Source organism: Periophthalmus magnuspinnatus, chromosome 23 (assembly GCF_009829125.3).
Source record: "Periophthalmus magnuspinnatus isolate fPerMag1 chromosome 23, fPerMag1.2.pri, whole genome shotgun sequence".
NCBI classification, from domain to species: Eukaryota; Metazoa; Chordata; class Actinopteri; order Gobiiformes; family Gobiidae; genus Periophthalmus; species Periophthalmus magnuspinnatus.
The window spans coordinates 14,727,219-14,744,549 of NC_047148.1; the positions used below are offsets into that span (position 1 = coordinate 14,727,219).

The 17,331-nt window shown below is 38.9% G+C and overlaps 1 protein-coding gene across 1 annotated transcript in view; it reads right to left on the reverse strand.

Annotated features, from left to right (window-relative positions):
- LOC117392231 (thyrotropin-releasing hormone-degrading ectoenzyme-like) overlaps positions 1 to 17,331 on the reverse strand; it is a 131,609-nt gene that overhangs the window by 105,771 nt on the left and 8,507 nt on the right. The window contains exon 3 of the mRNA XM_033990263.2: positions 12,297 to 12,573. Within this exon, the coding sequence (XP_033846154.1) occupies positions 12,297 to 12,573 (277 nt within the window). The remainder of the gene's footprint in view (positions 1 to 12,296; positions 12,574 to 17,331) is intronic.

The following is a 17,331-nucleotide window of genomic DNA, read 5'->3' on the forward strand; positions in this document are numbered from 1 at the left end:
TGATGGATGGGGTGATGGACGCTCGGTTGCCACGGTAATTTGATGGATGGTTTAGCAACTGATACAGGCGTGGAGAGAGCGCCAAGCAACACACACAGGCACGCCCCTCTCTCTGCGCGCCTTATCGCATCTGCGCTCCTTGACTTCTCGCGATCAGTGGGAACCCAGACAGTGGCAGTGTCTCCATAACAAACAGCACTGACCCGTGGCTGTGCGGAGCGCCACATCTGTCCAATCATATCATCAGATGTGCTGACGCCGCCGCACAGATGAAGAGAGGCAGGGCCCTGTGTGTCTGTGTGAGGGTGATAGTCTCTTTATCAATGTCAATGGGGACAGAGGAGAAGAAGACAGTTGACTTTAAAACAAGCCAAACATCTGTACCAATGCTCAGGTCTGGTTAGCAATCGTGCAACAACAACAACACAACAACATGGTCACTTGTGCCAAGACCTCATCATATTCTCTTAGCAATGAAATGATTTTGTGAATTCAAATCCTCAAAAATAAACTCAAATACAAATATATAAGCTTTATTACAGCGTGGGCCAGCCGAGTGCTTCCTACCATAGAAACATTTGACCTTTCGTCTGCATACATAAAAATGAACTCATGCTTGGCCTCCAGAAACAAACTATGTACAAACAATTAGTCATTGCAGTATTTCATTAAATTCTGTTATAGTTGAAAGAACAAAATGGTTCTGATAGAATCATTCTGAAACTGCATTTTGAAACACTGAATTTGGCTCCAGACCAACTTTCACTGTAAGACTTTAATTCAAACAACACTTCAAAGACCTCTTACTGCTATATGCAGTAAACAGCTCAGGGCTGTACCAAAATCTATCTGTCACCAAGAGGCAGCCAGAGCCTATCCCTGAAACTATGGTCTGAAGATGGAGTCTGCTCCTGTAACCCTGGTGTGTGGCAATGCACCAGAGCAAGGAGACAAGCCTCAAATATTCTGCACATGGGCAAGATGGAGTAGACTTTCCACAACAGTTGCCACCAATATAGTAAACTCTGGATTTCTAATAGTAAATCCAACAAAGCAATGCTGAGATACAGACTGGCAGATGTGATGTCAACACAAAACTGCCTGACCAGACCACATGCTCGGTTATCAGCATGATGGGAATTCACTTTAGACGTGCCAGACTTTAGACAGTGGACAGACAGTATGAAATGACTACAGAGCATTTACCAGCTCAGGGTGCTATGATAGTACTTTGAATGTCCCTATGCGTACACATAAAAATGACTGTCACATACAAATCAAATGCTGTGGTGACCTTTAAATCTAAATATAATTTGAACCATAACATCGTTAAAGCATAGAACCATGACCTTTATTATCATTATGAGATGTTAATGTGACATTTACCGTCTCTGGCATTACTGCAGAGATTCTAGATACATTTTTTAACTGCTACCAAAATTTAAAGCTTTTTATTGCACCCATTATGTTCAGCCTTACCCATTTTTCAATTGGGTGTTGCCACTATAAAGATGTTTTTTCAGTTTTTTTTCCTCAAATACCCTGTTCGACTATAGTTATATTGAGATTACTCCATACTCGGTGTGGTACCATCGGCCTCTCTGACCACCAATCACTCACACACCACATTCACACAGGTGTCTTGCCTAAGGATACAACCGCAGTATGCACCAGACCTTTTACTTCTAATACAACTCCTACAAGTTCTACTTTGTGAGTTTCTTCAACGTACCTGCAATAACATTCAAAATAAAAAGGCAAAATTCATAAAGGTTTCTTGCAATAGTAATACAAACTGAATATAGAAAGTGAAATCATTTGTCGCTTCTGACCTAAACTTACAAAGCAATTCAAACAAGGTAATTTCATTTTCAAGCCAGATGCTTGTCCCCCCCAAAAGGGTCATATTGTGTTATTAAGAGCATTAACCATTTTTGATCTCTGTAATGTCTTTTCTATTCATGTTTTATGGGTTTTTGGGGACTGCGGGTCCTCTGTGAGACATTAGAGGCAGATGTCATGTCCCATTCACATCCACACAGCTATCAGCTCCCACATCAGCTCCAGCAGCGATCACTCGGTGACTCAGAGAGACAGGAAAATGACAAAAGACGAAGAAATAATGAGCTAAATGGCTGAAAGATAGATGTCTTATTGAACGAAAGCTGCTGACTGGACCATCATGCACTTTGTTTGTTTGTTTGATTGTTGTCTTGTGGCACACTGTAATCCCATCTGAAAGGAAAGAGGATCATTACAAAAAGTCAGATTCAAACGCATTATGCACAATACAAAGACATGACAAAGCACCATTTGAAGAAAGAAAAGATGTTTTCAGTGAACAGCACGAGAGGAGATGGGAGACAGTGACACCTCAAAGAAAATAGGTTTGTACATTTCACATCTGAGTAGTGACTGTTGCCTTTAATGTGTCCAACAACACTTTGTACATTAGTTTGTTGTTCTATAGTTGTTCTATTTGCCATGTTTTGCTTGCTTCCGAACTCTGAGGGAGAAATTGATTGTTTTACAAGTATATGTGTAATCCAAACAGAAAAAAAAAAAGCTGTATTTGTAACTACAACCAATTCCTTTTCTTATTTCCACGGTCAAATCGTATATCCAGCCTGATCCACCCTGGCAATGTGAAGGAGAGGTTACACAGGTTTTTCCTTCCTGCTGCGGTCTGACTGTGCAGTGCTAGCCCTGTACACGTGTTACCCTCCTGTAGTAATCATGTGCAATACTGTATATGAATCATCTCCTGTACAATATACTGGAAGCACTGTACACAGTAATAGAGCCAGTAATGGATGAAGTACTCAATTTTGTTCCTTAAAAGTACAGATACAGAGACAAAAAGTAAAAAGTAACAATAAAAAGTATTTCACACAGGTGTTGTTGCTTTGTCAAAGTGTAAATGTAGCAGTATTGATTAAAAATGATTCAAATTTTGGTCAACAATAACAATACAAATCAATTTCTTAACCCTTTAATGACTGAGCACATTATAGACCTGTAGCTTGCCTAGACCTTTATTCTTCTTAGCCATAAAAATCATGTTAAAGGAAGTATCAGAATGTACTGCATTTTTTCACACAACTACCTCCATTTTACACATCCATCCGTATTTTTCCTTTGACGCATCGAATAACTGACTGGGAAAATCCCCGCTGCACCTGCGCTCTGATTGGTCATCTTCGAGGGATGACGTAAGCACATCACAGTAATGACAGTAACATATTTAAAGAGCCCCATGCCTCTGGTTTGAGATGCTGTTTGAATTTACGTGACAGCACAATTGGTTGCGGAGTTACGGTAATGGAAAGTCCGCAACCGCGCTCTATCAGTGACGATAGTATCCGACACTATAGGGTTAATTTTCCTTATGCATTTTGTTGACTATAACATAAAATCTCTGTGTAATCCTTCAGTCGTCCAGGTGTAATCCATAGTAAAAGAAGAAAAACAAGGGTTGACATGGCCATTTATCCCTTGATTTTATTACACTTGCACAGTGTTGTGTTTATGTTTATTTTCTAATATTTTTTTATCTTGTTCTTTGAGAGCCTATTTCTATTCTTTTGCTTTTCTTAAACTGCGTGTTGCAACGCTGTAATTGTAGGGCGTTGTGGGGCAAATAAAAGTTCTCTTACCTTATCTTATCTTATCCAAATACGGTATAATGTTAACACTTCCTCTAGGCTACATGGTGACATAGCGGTGAACAAGAACAGCTACACCGAATGAATGATGAGGGATTTAAATATGGAGTTTACATTTTGTTCCCTTGGACTTTCCTGTTTAAATAAAAGTTCCATTAATAAAATAACATATATATCTTCCCTTCTTTTACATTTCTACATGTATTTGCACCGGTAACAAAGCCCTCTTATATGTACCCCCACAAACTATTGCTAACAAATCCCCAGTCTGTATCACCCTGAGTTTGGATTGAATCATTTTTTACAAAGAAACTGATTTGGCAGGTCCTCTCAGCTCCTGACACCTGGATGCGAGGTGCTGATGAGCAGAGATCACATGGCCGTCAGCACCTCCAGATCACAGTGTTCAGAAATGATCCAAATGTGGAGGAGAAGTTTTATTCAAAATCTACTTTTGAGCTTTCAACCATGTGTGTGTGTGTATGTGTGTGTCGGGGTGTGTGTGTGTCTGTGTGTCTGTGAGGGATTAAGTTGACAGTGAAGTTTACTTTAGCCTTAACACAGTTTGATCTGGCACTAGTATTGGTTTAGTTCTGGTCTAGTCCAGGTTTATTTATATATCTATGTTTTCATTTACTTCTGCCCTAAACAAACACACCAAATATAATATTTAGACATTTTACCCCCATTTTTAACTAATATTATATGTATGAAAAAAGATACATTTTGATTATTTCTACAGCTCAGGTCTCTGCACTGGCTCCTGTGGCTCAGAGAATAGACTTTAAAGCAGCTCTGCTTGTGAACAAGTCTCTCCATGGACCAGCACCAAAGTACATCTCCAGCATGTTAGTGCCATATGAACCATCTCACACTCTGAGGACTTCAGGGACCGGCCTCCTGCTGGTGCCCAGAGTCAGGACTAAACATGAAGAATCGGAGTTTCAGTTTTATGCAGCTAATACCTGGAACAATCTTCCTGAAGATGTGAGACAGGACTCTACTTGACAATGTTTAAATCCAGGCTCAACACAGATCTCTTAAACACAAATGTCTTGACTCTTATAACCTACAGGCATGTATATGTATGAATGAATTCATGTTTTAAAAGTTTTGAGGGGTTTTTTCATTCCTTATTCCTAAAACAGTCACACATCTTTGCCTCATATTAGTTCTTATTATACTAGATTCAAACCGAAGCAAACTTCTTAAGTGACTACTTCTTAATTTAAAGAAGGACTGAATTCCTACAGGAATATCCTTGTTCACAACACAAAAGAGAATCAAAAGTTTTAACTTAACTATGTCCGTAAATACGAATATGCTCAATCTTATAAATTAGTCCATTAGTAGGATCACAGAATCCTGCTTAATAATCATTCTTATTGCCCTTTTCTGTAGTTTGATTATAGGATCTACATATGTTTTACAGGCATTTCTGCAAACAGGTAGATAGATAGGGAAGCACAAATGATGAATTTAATATATGCAGGCATTTCTTATTCAATACAGATGTGGTTTTATAAAGTTTTTGATATTTTACTCCTGATGCACTGTATATGTGGTTTCCAACACATCTGATGATGATCACTCCCAAGAACCTTGTCTCATAAACCCGTTCTATTTCAATTCCATTGCAAAACAATTTTATATTAGAATTTGCCTTTCTGGATCCAAAAATCATGAATTTTGTCTTCTTCTTGTTCTTGTTTTCTCTCTTATGCCCCGTTGACTTCCATTACAACCGCACACTGTCATAACATAAACAACAAAACCTAAATTGTGGATTTTTACAGGTTATTCTCATTAGTCAACTCACCCCATTACACCTTACATAGACCTATATCCCTCGTTTATCACAGGGGTTACGTTCTAAAAATAATAGGTGAAGTAGTCAGCTTTATTTTTCACAATTATTATATATGTTTTAAAGCTGTAAAACGCCTCACCACACACTATATACACTTTTCTCAGACAGGCATTAACATTTTCTCACATTTCTCTCTTGATGAATGAATTACCGTAATAGTGACTCACTCTTTGTTGCTGTAGTGTCGATTGAACATTTATGTAAATTTTTGGACTGTACAGGAGACACGGCACAGAGGAGACAATGCATGATCATACGCTGTAAAAAAGCATGTAAAATTGCAATTAAAAAAATCTGCGAAACAGCGAGACCACGAAAGGTGAACCACGTTATAGCGGCTTATCCTTTAATATAGGAGAGCTGGAAATATATTTTGGGGCACAGTATTTATCTTGTGTATAGTTTTATTGTGAAAGTGGGTAGATTTGGGGGATTTCAGTTGCGGGAGGAGTTATAAGGTTGAATAACTAACTTCTATGGGTAATTATTGTTTCATTCTGCTATTTATTTGTTGCAACTCAGGTGTTTTGAGGGACTGTATTTGAATATGGTTTACTGGGATTATTTTGCATAATTGTTACTGTATCAGGGGCATAAAGTAGTTTCATTATTATCAGTGACAGGCCTAGTTCTATGGGATTTACAGTGATAGTGCATATATGTATTTAGGAGGGTTCTAGCTGCGTAAAGTTGCATGAGGTGGGGTGTGGGTGTGTACTGGGGGGGCATTGGGTGGTTATATATGTGTGTATGTTAAAATGCATGGGTCTGTGTGGGACTGTGAAGGAGGGTAATATTTACATTGTGTTAAAATGTGTGAAAATGTAAATATTTGGATGATGCTTGAAATGGTAGATCTAAAACATAGAAAGAAATCTCCAAAAATGTAAAACTCTGAACACATTTTAAAACACTGACAGGAGAAAATAAAATAACATGTGAAATCATATTGATAGCAGCATAAATAATGAAAGATGTAAGATGTATGCACTTGAAAATGTACATGCCATATGGTCTCCTCTAGAACACACCCACATCATTTAACCTGCTATATTTATGTCACTGGCCTTCAGTGTTGATTAATATGTACAAATGTCTTTCTGTTGATGTTCCTTTGTAATGGTAGCTACACAGTTAAAAGAAAAAATGTCAAAAAAAATTCAAAAAGACATCAAAACATACAATTTTCAAGTCAAAAAGTAAAAATATATTGGCAAAATATAAGGATTACAAGTGTGAGTATTTTGTTTATAGTTGTTGGAACAGAACTTCATATGGAAAAAAGCCACAGAAATTAAAAATACATCACAAAATGCACAAAGTGGCCAATTTGCAGGCTATTTGGTGCAATACAGTAAAAGTAAAGTAAAGTAGTAAAAGAAAAGTTATGATGTGCAAAAATGTACGTAGGGGTGTAAAAGGTGTAAATATATATCATCTTTGTTTAGAATATAACGTATAAAACAGTAGTTCTTGCATATGTAAGAGTAACGCCTTATATATGTTAAAATATCCCATAATTCCAACCAGTTAAAGTTTGCAGTGAGTGTCTGTTCCTCCGATGTTGACAGTCACCGGAGTTTGGCTGAAAGTTCAAAGTCACAAGCCTCATTATGACATATTTTAGGATTTCTTTTGATTAGACATGGCTGTTCACTCACAAACCAAGTAAAGTAATAGCAAGTTAAAATAGTAACACGGTATTAATTACACAGCTAAGGATTATGACATCACCTGCACGATGATGACAGACTGCTGTTTCTGCGGTTTGGCTTTGAGCACATGGGGAATCGTTTGCTTCCCCTGTAGTTTAATCGCTCAGTCGTCCAGGTGCAGTCCTTAACAAAAGATGGCTGAATTATGTAAACTGGACAAAGTTTTAAGAATGAATGTGTTTTGACTCTCATCCAAGTATCTTTAGTTCTGACGCAGTTCTACTAAGGGACCATCTGTGGCTAACCGTAGTGAAAATAACACTCGCTAGTTGTTTCAAGTAAAGAGGACTCATTATTAGTAGAGACAGACCTTAGAGATAGCACGTTTTAGCACGTCGACTATCTTAAAATCTCAAACGTGAGCCGATATGTTGTTTTAGCTGACCACCTGACTAAAAGAGAGACGCTTAGCTTTATTTGGACGTTTTAATGTGGAGACGGCACTGCTCAAAATGTGGCTACGCTGCAGAGAAATGAGGCCGTGGATAAGTTTGTTGCCATTTCAAATCATAGAACTTGGGTAGAAATGATCAAAACCGCACCGTTTATCAGCCCAAACATACCGGACATTGAACTACCCTAAGGTGTGAACTGGTGTGAGTCACATTGATGAAGAAGCGACTGACTAGTGCAAATCATCAACGCAAACAGAGCTCTTATAGTACAGCGTTCTGGCGAGGAGCTCATCTACGTAACGCTCATCAAATGTCAGTGGAGAAATGGTGTATATAACTTACATAGCAAAGCAGCTGAATAAAAATAGCAATAGATTGTTTATTAGCCTCTATGTTGCATCATGAACATGCCAGGCTGATTTTTCCCTGGTACCTCTGCTGTTTGAGAGTAGACTGATATAATAATGTTTGTGTCAGATGAATCAAATTTAGCCACTGTGAAGAGGGTGGAAAGATGTTTTTGCAGCATAAAAAGCTGTTGTTGGAGGTTCGGAGGGGGATGGAGGCATGTGAGGATTAATGTTTTGTCAGTGAAGGCAGCTCCACAAACCAACAGCAGCGTTTCCAGTGCCTTCAGGCTCAAACAAGAATTTGAATATGAGAGCGATGCTGTTACAGAGACAGAGCAGATATTGAGCAACTGTTGGTAAATGTGAAAATATGCAAAGGGCCACTAACTGGGTCTGAAGCACTGAGCACATTATTATCTGTTTATTATGGCAATTTTTCATTTGAATGTATCTTCTGACAATTCACTTGAATAGAGAAAACAAATAACCACTTTATCAGATTTGATTTAAATGCACCAGTGACATGGATAACCAGCAAAAGCATTAGATTTTAATAACGCCAAAGAGGTGTAAGTGTATGTATTTTTTTATCTACAATTGAACAGGTCGGTACGTACAGATGGTGACACTTTATAAGAACTACACTTTTAGCCTTAATGAAGCTTGAACAAACACTGAACTCATAAAGAACAAATGTATAATTAAGATTTCAGGCTTAACTACTTATAAAACTCAAACCAAACCCAAACTCCTAACCCTATCTCCTTTATTGAACGAAGTAGTTAATAAGGTGCAAGTCTTTGTTCAGGATTTATTAATGGTAGTCAAGGTGTTGTTATTATAAAGTCATATTCACTTATTTATCCTGTTTTAATTTGAGTGTGTCGATATTTGCCAACCTACGATTACAAAATGGGAAAATAAAACATATCTTCAGAAGTGCATCAGCTCATTGGTGCACTATTTACTGGAGAGTTGTAATCAGTTTTGGCTGTCAGGACGCTGGAGACATTCCCAGGTACACTGAGCCAAAAGGTGGTCTCTGATCTCATTTGATACAAACATTAGAGCGAAAGTTTAACTGATAAATTTAGTAAAAGCTGATTGTGAAGTCGGGGGTACAGAGGCATCGATCCACACCGACATGGGTCATAGCCAATCTGCTGCTGTAGAGATAAGCAAGCACTTAAGCACAGCCCTGCAAGACCTCTCCAAGCCAGACACAAACTTACATATTCATTAGGCTCCTCTCAGGCATGAGTCACACGATAATGCACTATGGCCATTAGACCGGTAATGTGGGCTCTAATTAATAAGTGTTTATGACAGTACTTGGGGGGAAAAACACGGCGCAAAGTCTTTCGGGCCTTAAAAAAGATGCAGATAGTACAGATCGTATTTTGTTATTGAAATAGATTAAAAGTAAAAGTTTAAAAGTAAAACAAGTTCAGGTGAGGGTAGCGTTTAGTAAGTTCAAACTTTCTGTTGTAGATTTAATGAAATAGTCATGAAAACTGTAAAAACTTTGATTGTCATAAATGTATTGCTACATTTCTCATAAAACCAAAGCTAAACATGTTGCTACGTTTGCTGCTGTGAGGGAAAGAGCTCATTTTCTATGGCAAAAAAATAAAAAATTGAGTCTGGCATGCAATATGTTGTGCCAAATGTCATGTAAGGGAATTATCCAGTTCTTATTGCATGCTTTTATATTCACTTTCCATGTCTTCATCTAAGAGAATACTCAGTTTGTGGTATGAATAAGTTATAAATTGGACAATGGATAGAATTTTAAAAGTTTATTGTAATAGGAAAACACATACTGATTTATTCATTAGCGGGACCAAAATACCCAAGCCAGGCTGATTAGTGGTTAATATTCCTAAGCATGCACAATCAAGTTAGAAGCTGGTGATGGTTACAAATGACCAAGATATGATTTGTCATTAAAAACTGGATTTTGTCAAAATGAACAATCAGTAGCAAGGCATCGTGGACCAGGGATGTGTGTACGTGTGAGTGCTGCCCTTGAGTTGCTGGCAGTGGAGATGGATGAGCTGTAATTACGCTGATAGAGAGATGATCGGAGGAGGGGAAGAAGAATACCGCGAGGAGGAGGAACAAGGTTGTGTATGTGTTTGTCCTTGGAGAAGTACACATCATGTCAGCAAACTTCTGCTTTTGAATGTTGGCAAAAGGAGCACAATATCAAAAAACAAATCAGAAGTGGTTTAACATCGCTCCAACAGAGGCACATCGCCAACAAAACATAGATGCTTCTAGAGAGAAAGAGACACTTTATGTTTAGTGTTTTTTTCATTCATTCTCCTTCTGTTTTTGAAGAATATGAGATTAGATAAAAGTCTATTTCATGGGTAAGATCAACAGCCCAGATTGTTGTCAAGCTAAAGTTAGTGAGTCTATTGTCCAACTGGCAGCAATAATCTCTCGATTCCACAATTAAACTTTGCAACTCCACCTGCCCTAAACAGCCTCTCCAGCACATGTGGGCATAATTGATAATATAACCAAATATAAGAAGAGAGTCTGGGGGGTCTCTTAAATGCCTGCAATCTGTAGCCATAAAAAAACAACATTAAACATTTATTTTTTGCCATAGAATAAATAGAAAATAGCCAGAGAATAGGAAGAAGAAGCATGAGGCTGGTGACCTCTGATGACACAGGCCAAGATTACAAGGACTGAGCTGGCAGTGTGGGGCTGGCACAGCACAGAAATACAAGTTCTGTATGAATATAAAACAGCCTAAATGATTCAAATTAATTCCAATGTGCATACAACATAAGCGAAAAGCAGGGTCCATCCTTCCAGTCAGTCTTATATCGTTTTTGCAGAGTTAGTGTCGCGTCATTTTTGAACCTTTTCACAGTATGTTACTTTCTACAGTGGGTAAATTCAGATGATGTTTTGTAAGGGCCACAGGCAGTAGCTGCTCTACGTGGCTTGTGATGGATCAAAGGGAAGGGATTAAAAGGTAGAAATAAACACAGTCATTTGGAAAACATTGCCATTAAATTCAATTCATGTTAGTAATATTTGTAACATTGCCAGCAGTGCCAATTCAGTACTGTGAAGTTGTAACTCTATTTTGTGTTTCACTGTTATCTGTGCCAGTTTTTCCTAGCAACATGATAGATGTAGACTAAACCTAATACAGTTAAAGTCTTTAAAACATAATAGATATGTGGATAAAATAAGACCCTTACCATGTTTATGTGTTTTTTCTGAATATGGTGATCTGAGGATCTGTGCGTGTACAGCCCCACAGTAACTGGAAGCAGTGCTCTGTAGAGCTTGTGATATGTTACGCAAAAGCTGGGAAGAATCTAGAGATGTAAAGCAAATCTAAAAGATTTGGATGTGGAGCAGTTCCATAAAACAGAACAGGGAAAAGGCAAAACTGAAAACATCCTTACAAAAACAGTGTCTGTGGCCAAAACCAACCCATCCAATCATCAAACAGAATACAGCACAGTAGGGAGCACGTACATGTGAGTAAGATGTGAGTTGAGGAGCCGCTGCCTATGCAACACTGAGTTACTCCAATCCAAAGCTATATTTGGTTTTACAGTATTTAGCATATTGTCCCAACAGAGTTATAAAAGTACAGTTTATAATTTACATCAGCTGCAAAAATAGCAGCACAAAAAATAGCTATGCTCCAGATGTGAAAGTGCAGCATCACTCTCTGCAGCTTTTGTCCCACAGCTAAAATAAACCACGGCTGCCCTCAGCTGCGTTAAGAGCCATTTTCACACAAATACCATCTATTAGCTTCACTTATCTCCACATGCCTCCAGTGCAGCTTTTCAGGCACAAATCAAACTTCCATCCGTCTGTCACACTGGGGCTCTCACTTCTGCCTCAGGAGCCTCTCAGGGATCACACAACTGACCTGTTTTGCAATAGCCACTTAAAGCAGCACAATATTTTTAAAACCAAATCTAGATCACAATTTCAAACCACTAAAGCTGAAAGTAATACATGGTTGGCTACACCTCTAGTCACACCTGCCCTGTGGCAGACTGACAGAAGCAAGACTGATAATCTGTGCCACTGGCCTCTCAGATCACCACCAATCATTCACATTCACACACACACACACACACACACACACACCCACACCCACACCCCCCCCCACACACACACACACACCCACACACACCCACACACACTTTGTCAGAGTTTTCCAGTAAGAAATAACCCATTGTAATAGTTTTGTTGTTAAGTTCTAAAATGTAATGATCACAGAAACCAGCTGCAGCTTGACATGTCCTCACCGTCACTCCGCTGTCGGTCTGCGTCTCTCTGTAGGTGAAGTTGCACACGGCCCAGGCCAGGTAGTAGGTGGACATGCGAGGGGTGCGACTGAAGCGGTCAGTGACCCAGCCGTCCTCCTCGGTCAGAACACTGCTCTCCACCGGCATGTTGGACAGAGACAGGTACTGCGGGTCGTGGCGCAGCGTCAGGGAGAAGGTGGCCTTGTAGATGGGCTCGTCAAAGCAGGGGAAGGCCTTTCGAGCGTGGATCGGGCTGAACTGGGTCACAGCCAGGTATCTGTCACACACAAAAGATTTACTCACTTTATAAAGTAACAGTTGAGTTTGACATGTGACATAAATATGGTTCTCACATTTAATTTAATTACAAGTTAAAAAGTTTGAATGAATAAACATGAGCATGTAGTCAAACTTTGAGACTGTGTTTCAGGAACAAAGTAACAACTGCAATCATTTTCAATTTGAATTATCTCACACGACACTCTGTTAATATATTAATAACACTCTGAAGATCTGCCTCTCTGGCCAGGGGGCCATTAGTGTGAAGTTATAAGGGTAAGTTTCAAATTCAAGTCTGTTTTCAGTATAGTGGTTTCTGGAGGAGTAAAAAAATATATATATTTTTTTAATAACAAAAAAAAAACCCTAAAAATACCCAGAGTTTCCTGAGACCCCAGGAAGGAAGCAATGCTGGTATTGTTTATACAGTGTAGGGAGCCTGAACTATTACAGAGCGAGAATTAATTTTCTCCATTTGCATCCTCAGAAATGGCAGGTCAGCATGTTTGTGAAGAGTTGGCAAAAGCAAAGTATGAATCACAGAAGAACAAACAGTAAGTGTATGCAGCAAAAGAGAGGCATTACGCTTGTGAGAGCCAGGTCCAGTCATAATGCATTTGTAACCATGACAACAGCCTTGCATGAATACAATCCTTATCAAAGACCAAGTATTATTAGAATAAATCAAAGCAGGCTGAAAAAAGTTAGTCAGTGCTCACCCAGAAAACATCAAGGGCAAAACAACAGGGAAGTATCAATAAAAACAAATAGAAACCATTTTGTCCACACACAAGGAAACATTCTGGGAAAGCAAAATATTCCTTGTTTGCCAGTGTTGAATAACCATTTACTCTAAACTGCCTTGATAGGAGAAAATAAGACATATAGCAACACCAGAATTTTCTTTACTATACCCTTTGCTGTAAAACAAAAAAATGCATATCATTATAACCTAAACATAACACAGAATTTTAAACATTGCTATATAACACAAAAATAATAAATTGCCTGAACCACATGCTGCTCCAAACCACATGCTTTTAATGATAAAGGTTGGCTGTAGACCCAAGCTGACCATTAGAAATCAATCTCAGTTAAAATTCCATTAATAGCACATCCCTATTCAAGTGCATCCATTACTTACAAGGCATATAGAGAATAAACAATTACATATTTATGGGGTCTGTAAAGAAGAGGATTGTCCACAGAAAGAGGAGTTAGCCCTGCTTGAGCGGGTGAAGGTGGTGAAGATTTTAGAGATGGTTTTAGGTCAGGGGTGTCAAACTCAATTTCACCGAGGGTCGCATCAGCAAAATGGTTGCCCTCGAATTTGCATAGATGTAAAAATTTGATGGTGTAACTGCGTATCTCCTGATAAACTGACATTTTTAGACAGTCATACATTTTAATTTAACTTGTCACGGGCCACATAAAATGACGTAGCGAGCCACATTTTGCCCCAGAGCCTTGAGTTTGACCCATGTGTTTTAGGTGGTCTTGGGCTGAGGAAAGTGCGGTGGTCTTGCTGGCCTCGCGTAAAGGAGCCAAAGGTACGTAAAAATTACCTGTACGCAATAAATCAAGTTGCTACAGTAAAAGAATTATCCGAAAACCAAAATATTATCAGCCTCATATTGCAACTGCCTAAAGCCCGCCACACACTACAGGATCATTTGCCCGATTTAGGACCCCATTTGCTTCCCCTCAACTTCTATTTGCCATTTTTAATCCGCTGCTCTTCTCGTGTGTGGTGCTGCTCTTTCATATCGTAACCACAAAACAACACCACAGAGGCGCAAGATACACACTCAGGAAATGGCAAAAATAATTAGGTGACTTTATTACTCACCTCTCGCAAAGTTGTAAAGTTAAACTGCAGCATTCTCATCCATATTATCCATTAGAATTTATCCTCTGCAAATAATGACACCCAGTCCACCAAACAGCGCTATTAACCCAGTTTGAAGCGTTCTTTAAAAGTAAAAGGGCAAGAGTAGTTCCTCATGTGTGTCTGTTTACATAAATCCACGCAGTGAGGCTCCGGCTGCTGCAGATTAGCAACAGTCATATGAGCAACAGTAAACACGACTTTGCTTCCTGTGTAGTTTATCGCCAGCGTTCTGTGCGTTTATCACAAATAATAATAATCATAATAACACAGGTTTGACTTGCAATGCTCTCATATTTGGGACATTTTAGAGTCTCAAAGCGGATGGGTTTACTGTAGACAGGGAACAGCTGACATGAGGTGCGCTCGGAGATTTCAAATTTCATCCGATTCTCCTCGTGTCTGATCTATGCTTTTGTGACATATTTAAAAATTGTTCAAGACTGAAAAATCCTGTAATGTGTGGCGGGCTTAAGTCATTTTTAGTCCAAATTGAGTTTTCTCATTCTACTCTCCAGACCTTGCTGCATCTGTAGGTTTCAACCAATGAGAAAGATGTGTACAGCCAAAAAACAAAAACGGCACAAGTCGACTTATTGACATTGGCAGTTTTTTTTTGTTTTTTTTTTTGTTTTTTTCTCTCAAAACCCTTGGCAAATGACTTTGGCTAACAGTAATGCTATGAAGCTAATGTAAAGTAGAAGTTTTGCATCATTAACACATAAATATGCTGTATTAAGTCCAAAAAAAGGCCATAAACAACAGTAAGATAGCAGCCTTTATATGGGGCAAGTCGTGCGCACTTAAACAACAATCTTGCTTACTATGCCGCCATGTATTTCAAAGCTGAATGGAAGAACTCCAGACAGAATATGTGATGGGATGAATGTGTGTTGTACAAGGAGGGCTCGGTCGCTGTCTTTGAACCAAGCAAACTTATCAAAGAGCAAATTTACAGAACTCAGGAAGTTAAAGGATAATCCTCTAGAGACTGAGTTGGCAGGTCAGCTCGCAGAAAACTTTTGACAGTAGTTTGAATTTTCATAAAAGAGTCTTCAGTTGTGAGATAATCCACAATAAACAGACTCCCTGTTCCACTGTGATTCCCTTAAGCTGTGCCGATTATTCCCATATCACAGCTTCGTTACGTTCATCTGTCTGTCACCTGACACGCAACACAGAAAAAGTTGACTCTGGGAAATAATCCTACTGAAAACTTTTGTTATCATTTTACACCGGGTTTGGAGTGAGGAAAACATGAAAGAAAGAAGGGATGGTGCAAGAAGGGGTAACGTAAAAGGTGTGCTGTCGGGATAAAGGCCCCATAGAAAAGAGGAACACTATGTAAAGAAATAGAGAGATGAAACCTGTCATAGTTGAGTAAGAATGAATAGGCAGGACGTAGCAGGGGAGGAAGATAGAGAAAGGTACAAGCTCAGTATAGAGACAGAAACCAGCACCAAAGACCAGGATGAAAGCAGTAAGTAAGTATCCATCAAAAAGAGGAAGAATGGGAGATAAAGCAGAGGAGAAACAGACAAAAGTGAACACACAAGAGGAGTGAGAGAGATGGAGAGAAGGAGGGAGGGAGAGAGAGGAAGAGAGGGGGCAGGCGGAGGGAGTGGTATAGGGATTAGAGTCAGACAATGTTGACAGAGGGGAATGCAAATAAGAGCATTTAAATTAGGAGATCATCTCAATGACACAAGAAGAAAACTTTTGGAGGCAAAACAAAATGCAATAAAACAACTTAATAATTGTAAAAAGTCTATGTGTATATTATGTATGTCTGTAAGTCAAAGTGTCGTATTTGAGCTTTTCAGACTCCTATTCTACAGGAAACTAATTTTATAATCAAAAGTTGTACTAAAAAGGGAACACACAAAGCAAATCCATGACTGAACCGCTTCAACTAATGATGAATGAAAATGAATATGTCCTCAATCCTGACTGATAAGCAACAAGCTCCATCACAGTAATAAGGTCCTGGCTGAGCAAACCAATTTTCACTATTTTTGTATTTTTATATTGTCAGTCTGGGTTAATGCTGCCATAACAACGTGGGAATTATAAGTAAAAAACTAATTTCGTTGGATGGGAAGGCAGCCCATAACCTTGTACTTCATCTTACATTAAAATATGTAATCGCTTTTAATGATTGCAGTACACAAAGAATTTAAACAGTTAAACGTAGAGTGTGAAAAAAGGTAGAGTATTAGAGTATTAAAAGGTAGGGTGTGGTGGCCAGTGAAGGTGTTGCAGTTAGAATGTGTATTGAGATGATGATGAGGTGTAGAAGGTAGAGGGTGATAAACAGCAGCCGCCCGAGACACTGCACTGCAAAGAATAAAAGAGAAAGCCTGAGAGGGAGCAGATAAAGGGAGAATCTATTAAGGCCACAGGATGAGTCTGTCACACACACCACATCATCCCAGCTCTACACAGCCCCATATTAACACACGGGACGACACGACATCCAGCACGCTGTCAACACTCACTACAGCCGCGTAACGCCTGTAGTCACCCAAATCCTGATTGACAACCAAGCCCCCAGTGTCGCCCATGACAACCATGCCTCATGTGCACCAGTGAGGGAGGGATGGAAGGTCCAAGGCTGAAGCACTTAATTGTTTTAATAATAAAAGCTGAACTCTGAAAAGTAACAGCTTCATAATAGGTTTTGTAGGATCTAAACTATTGTTAATTCACATGCGAAAATAAAAGTTCTAACTATAAGGTTTGTTAAACCTTTAAGATGGAATATTTCGTTATTTTTTAATGAAATAATATTGACCTTAGAGATAAGATTTGTCAGGGGATGGCAATATAGCACAAAGATCTTGATCTTGAACTAGGTCTGTATTTTTA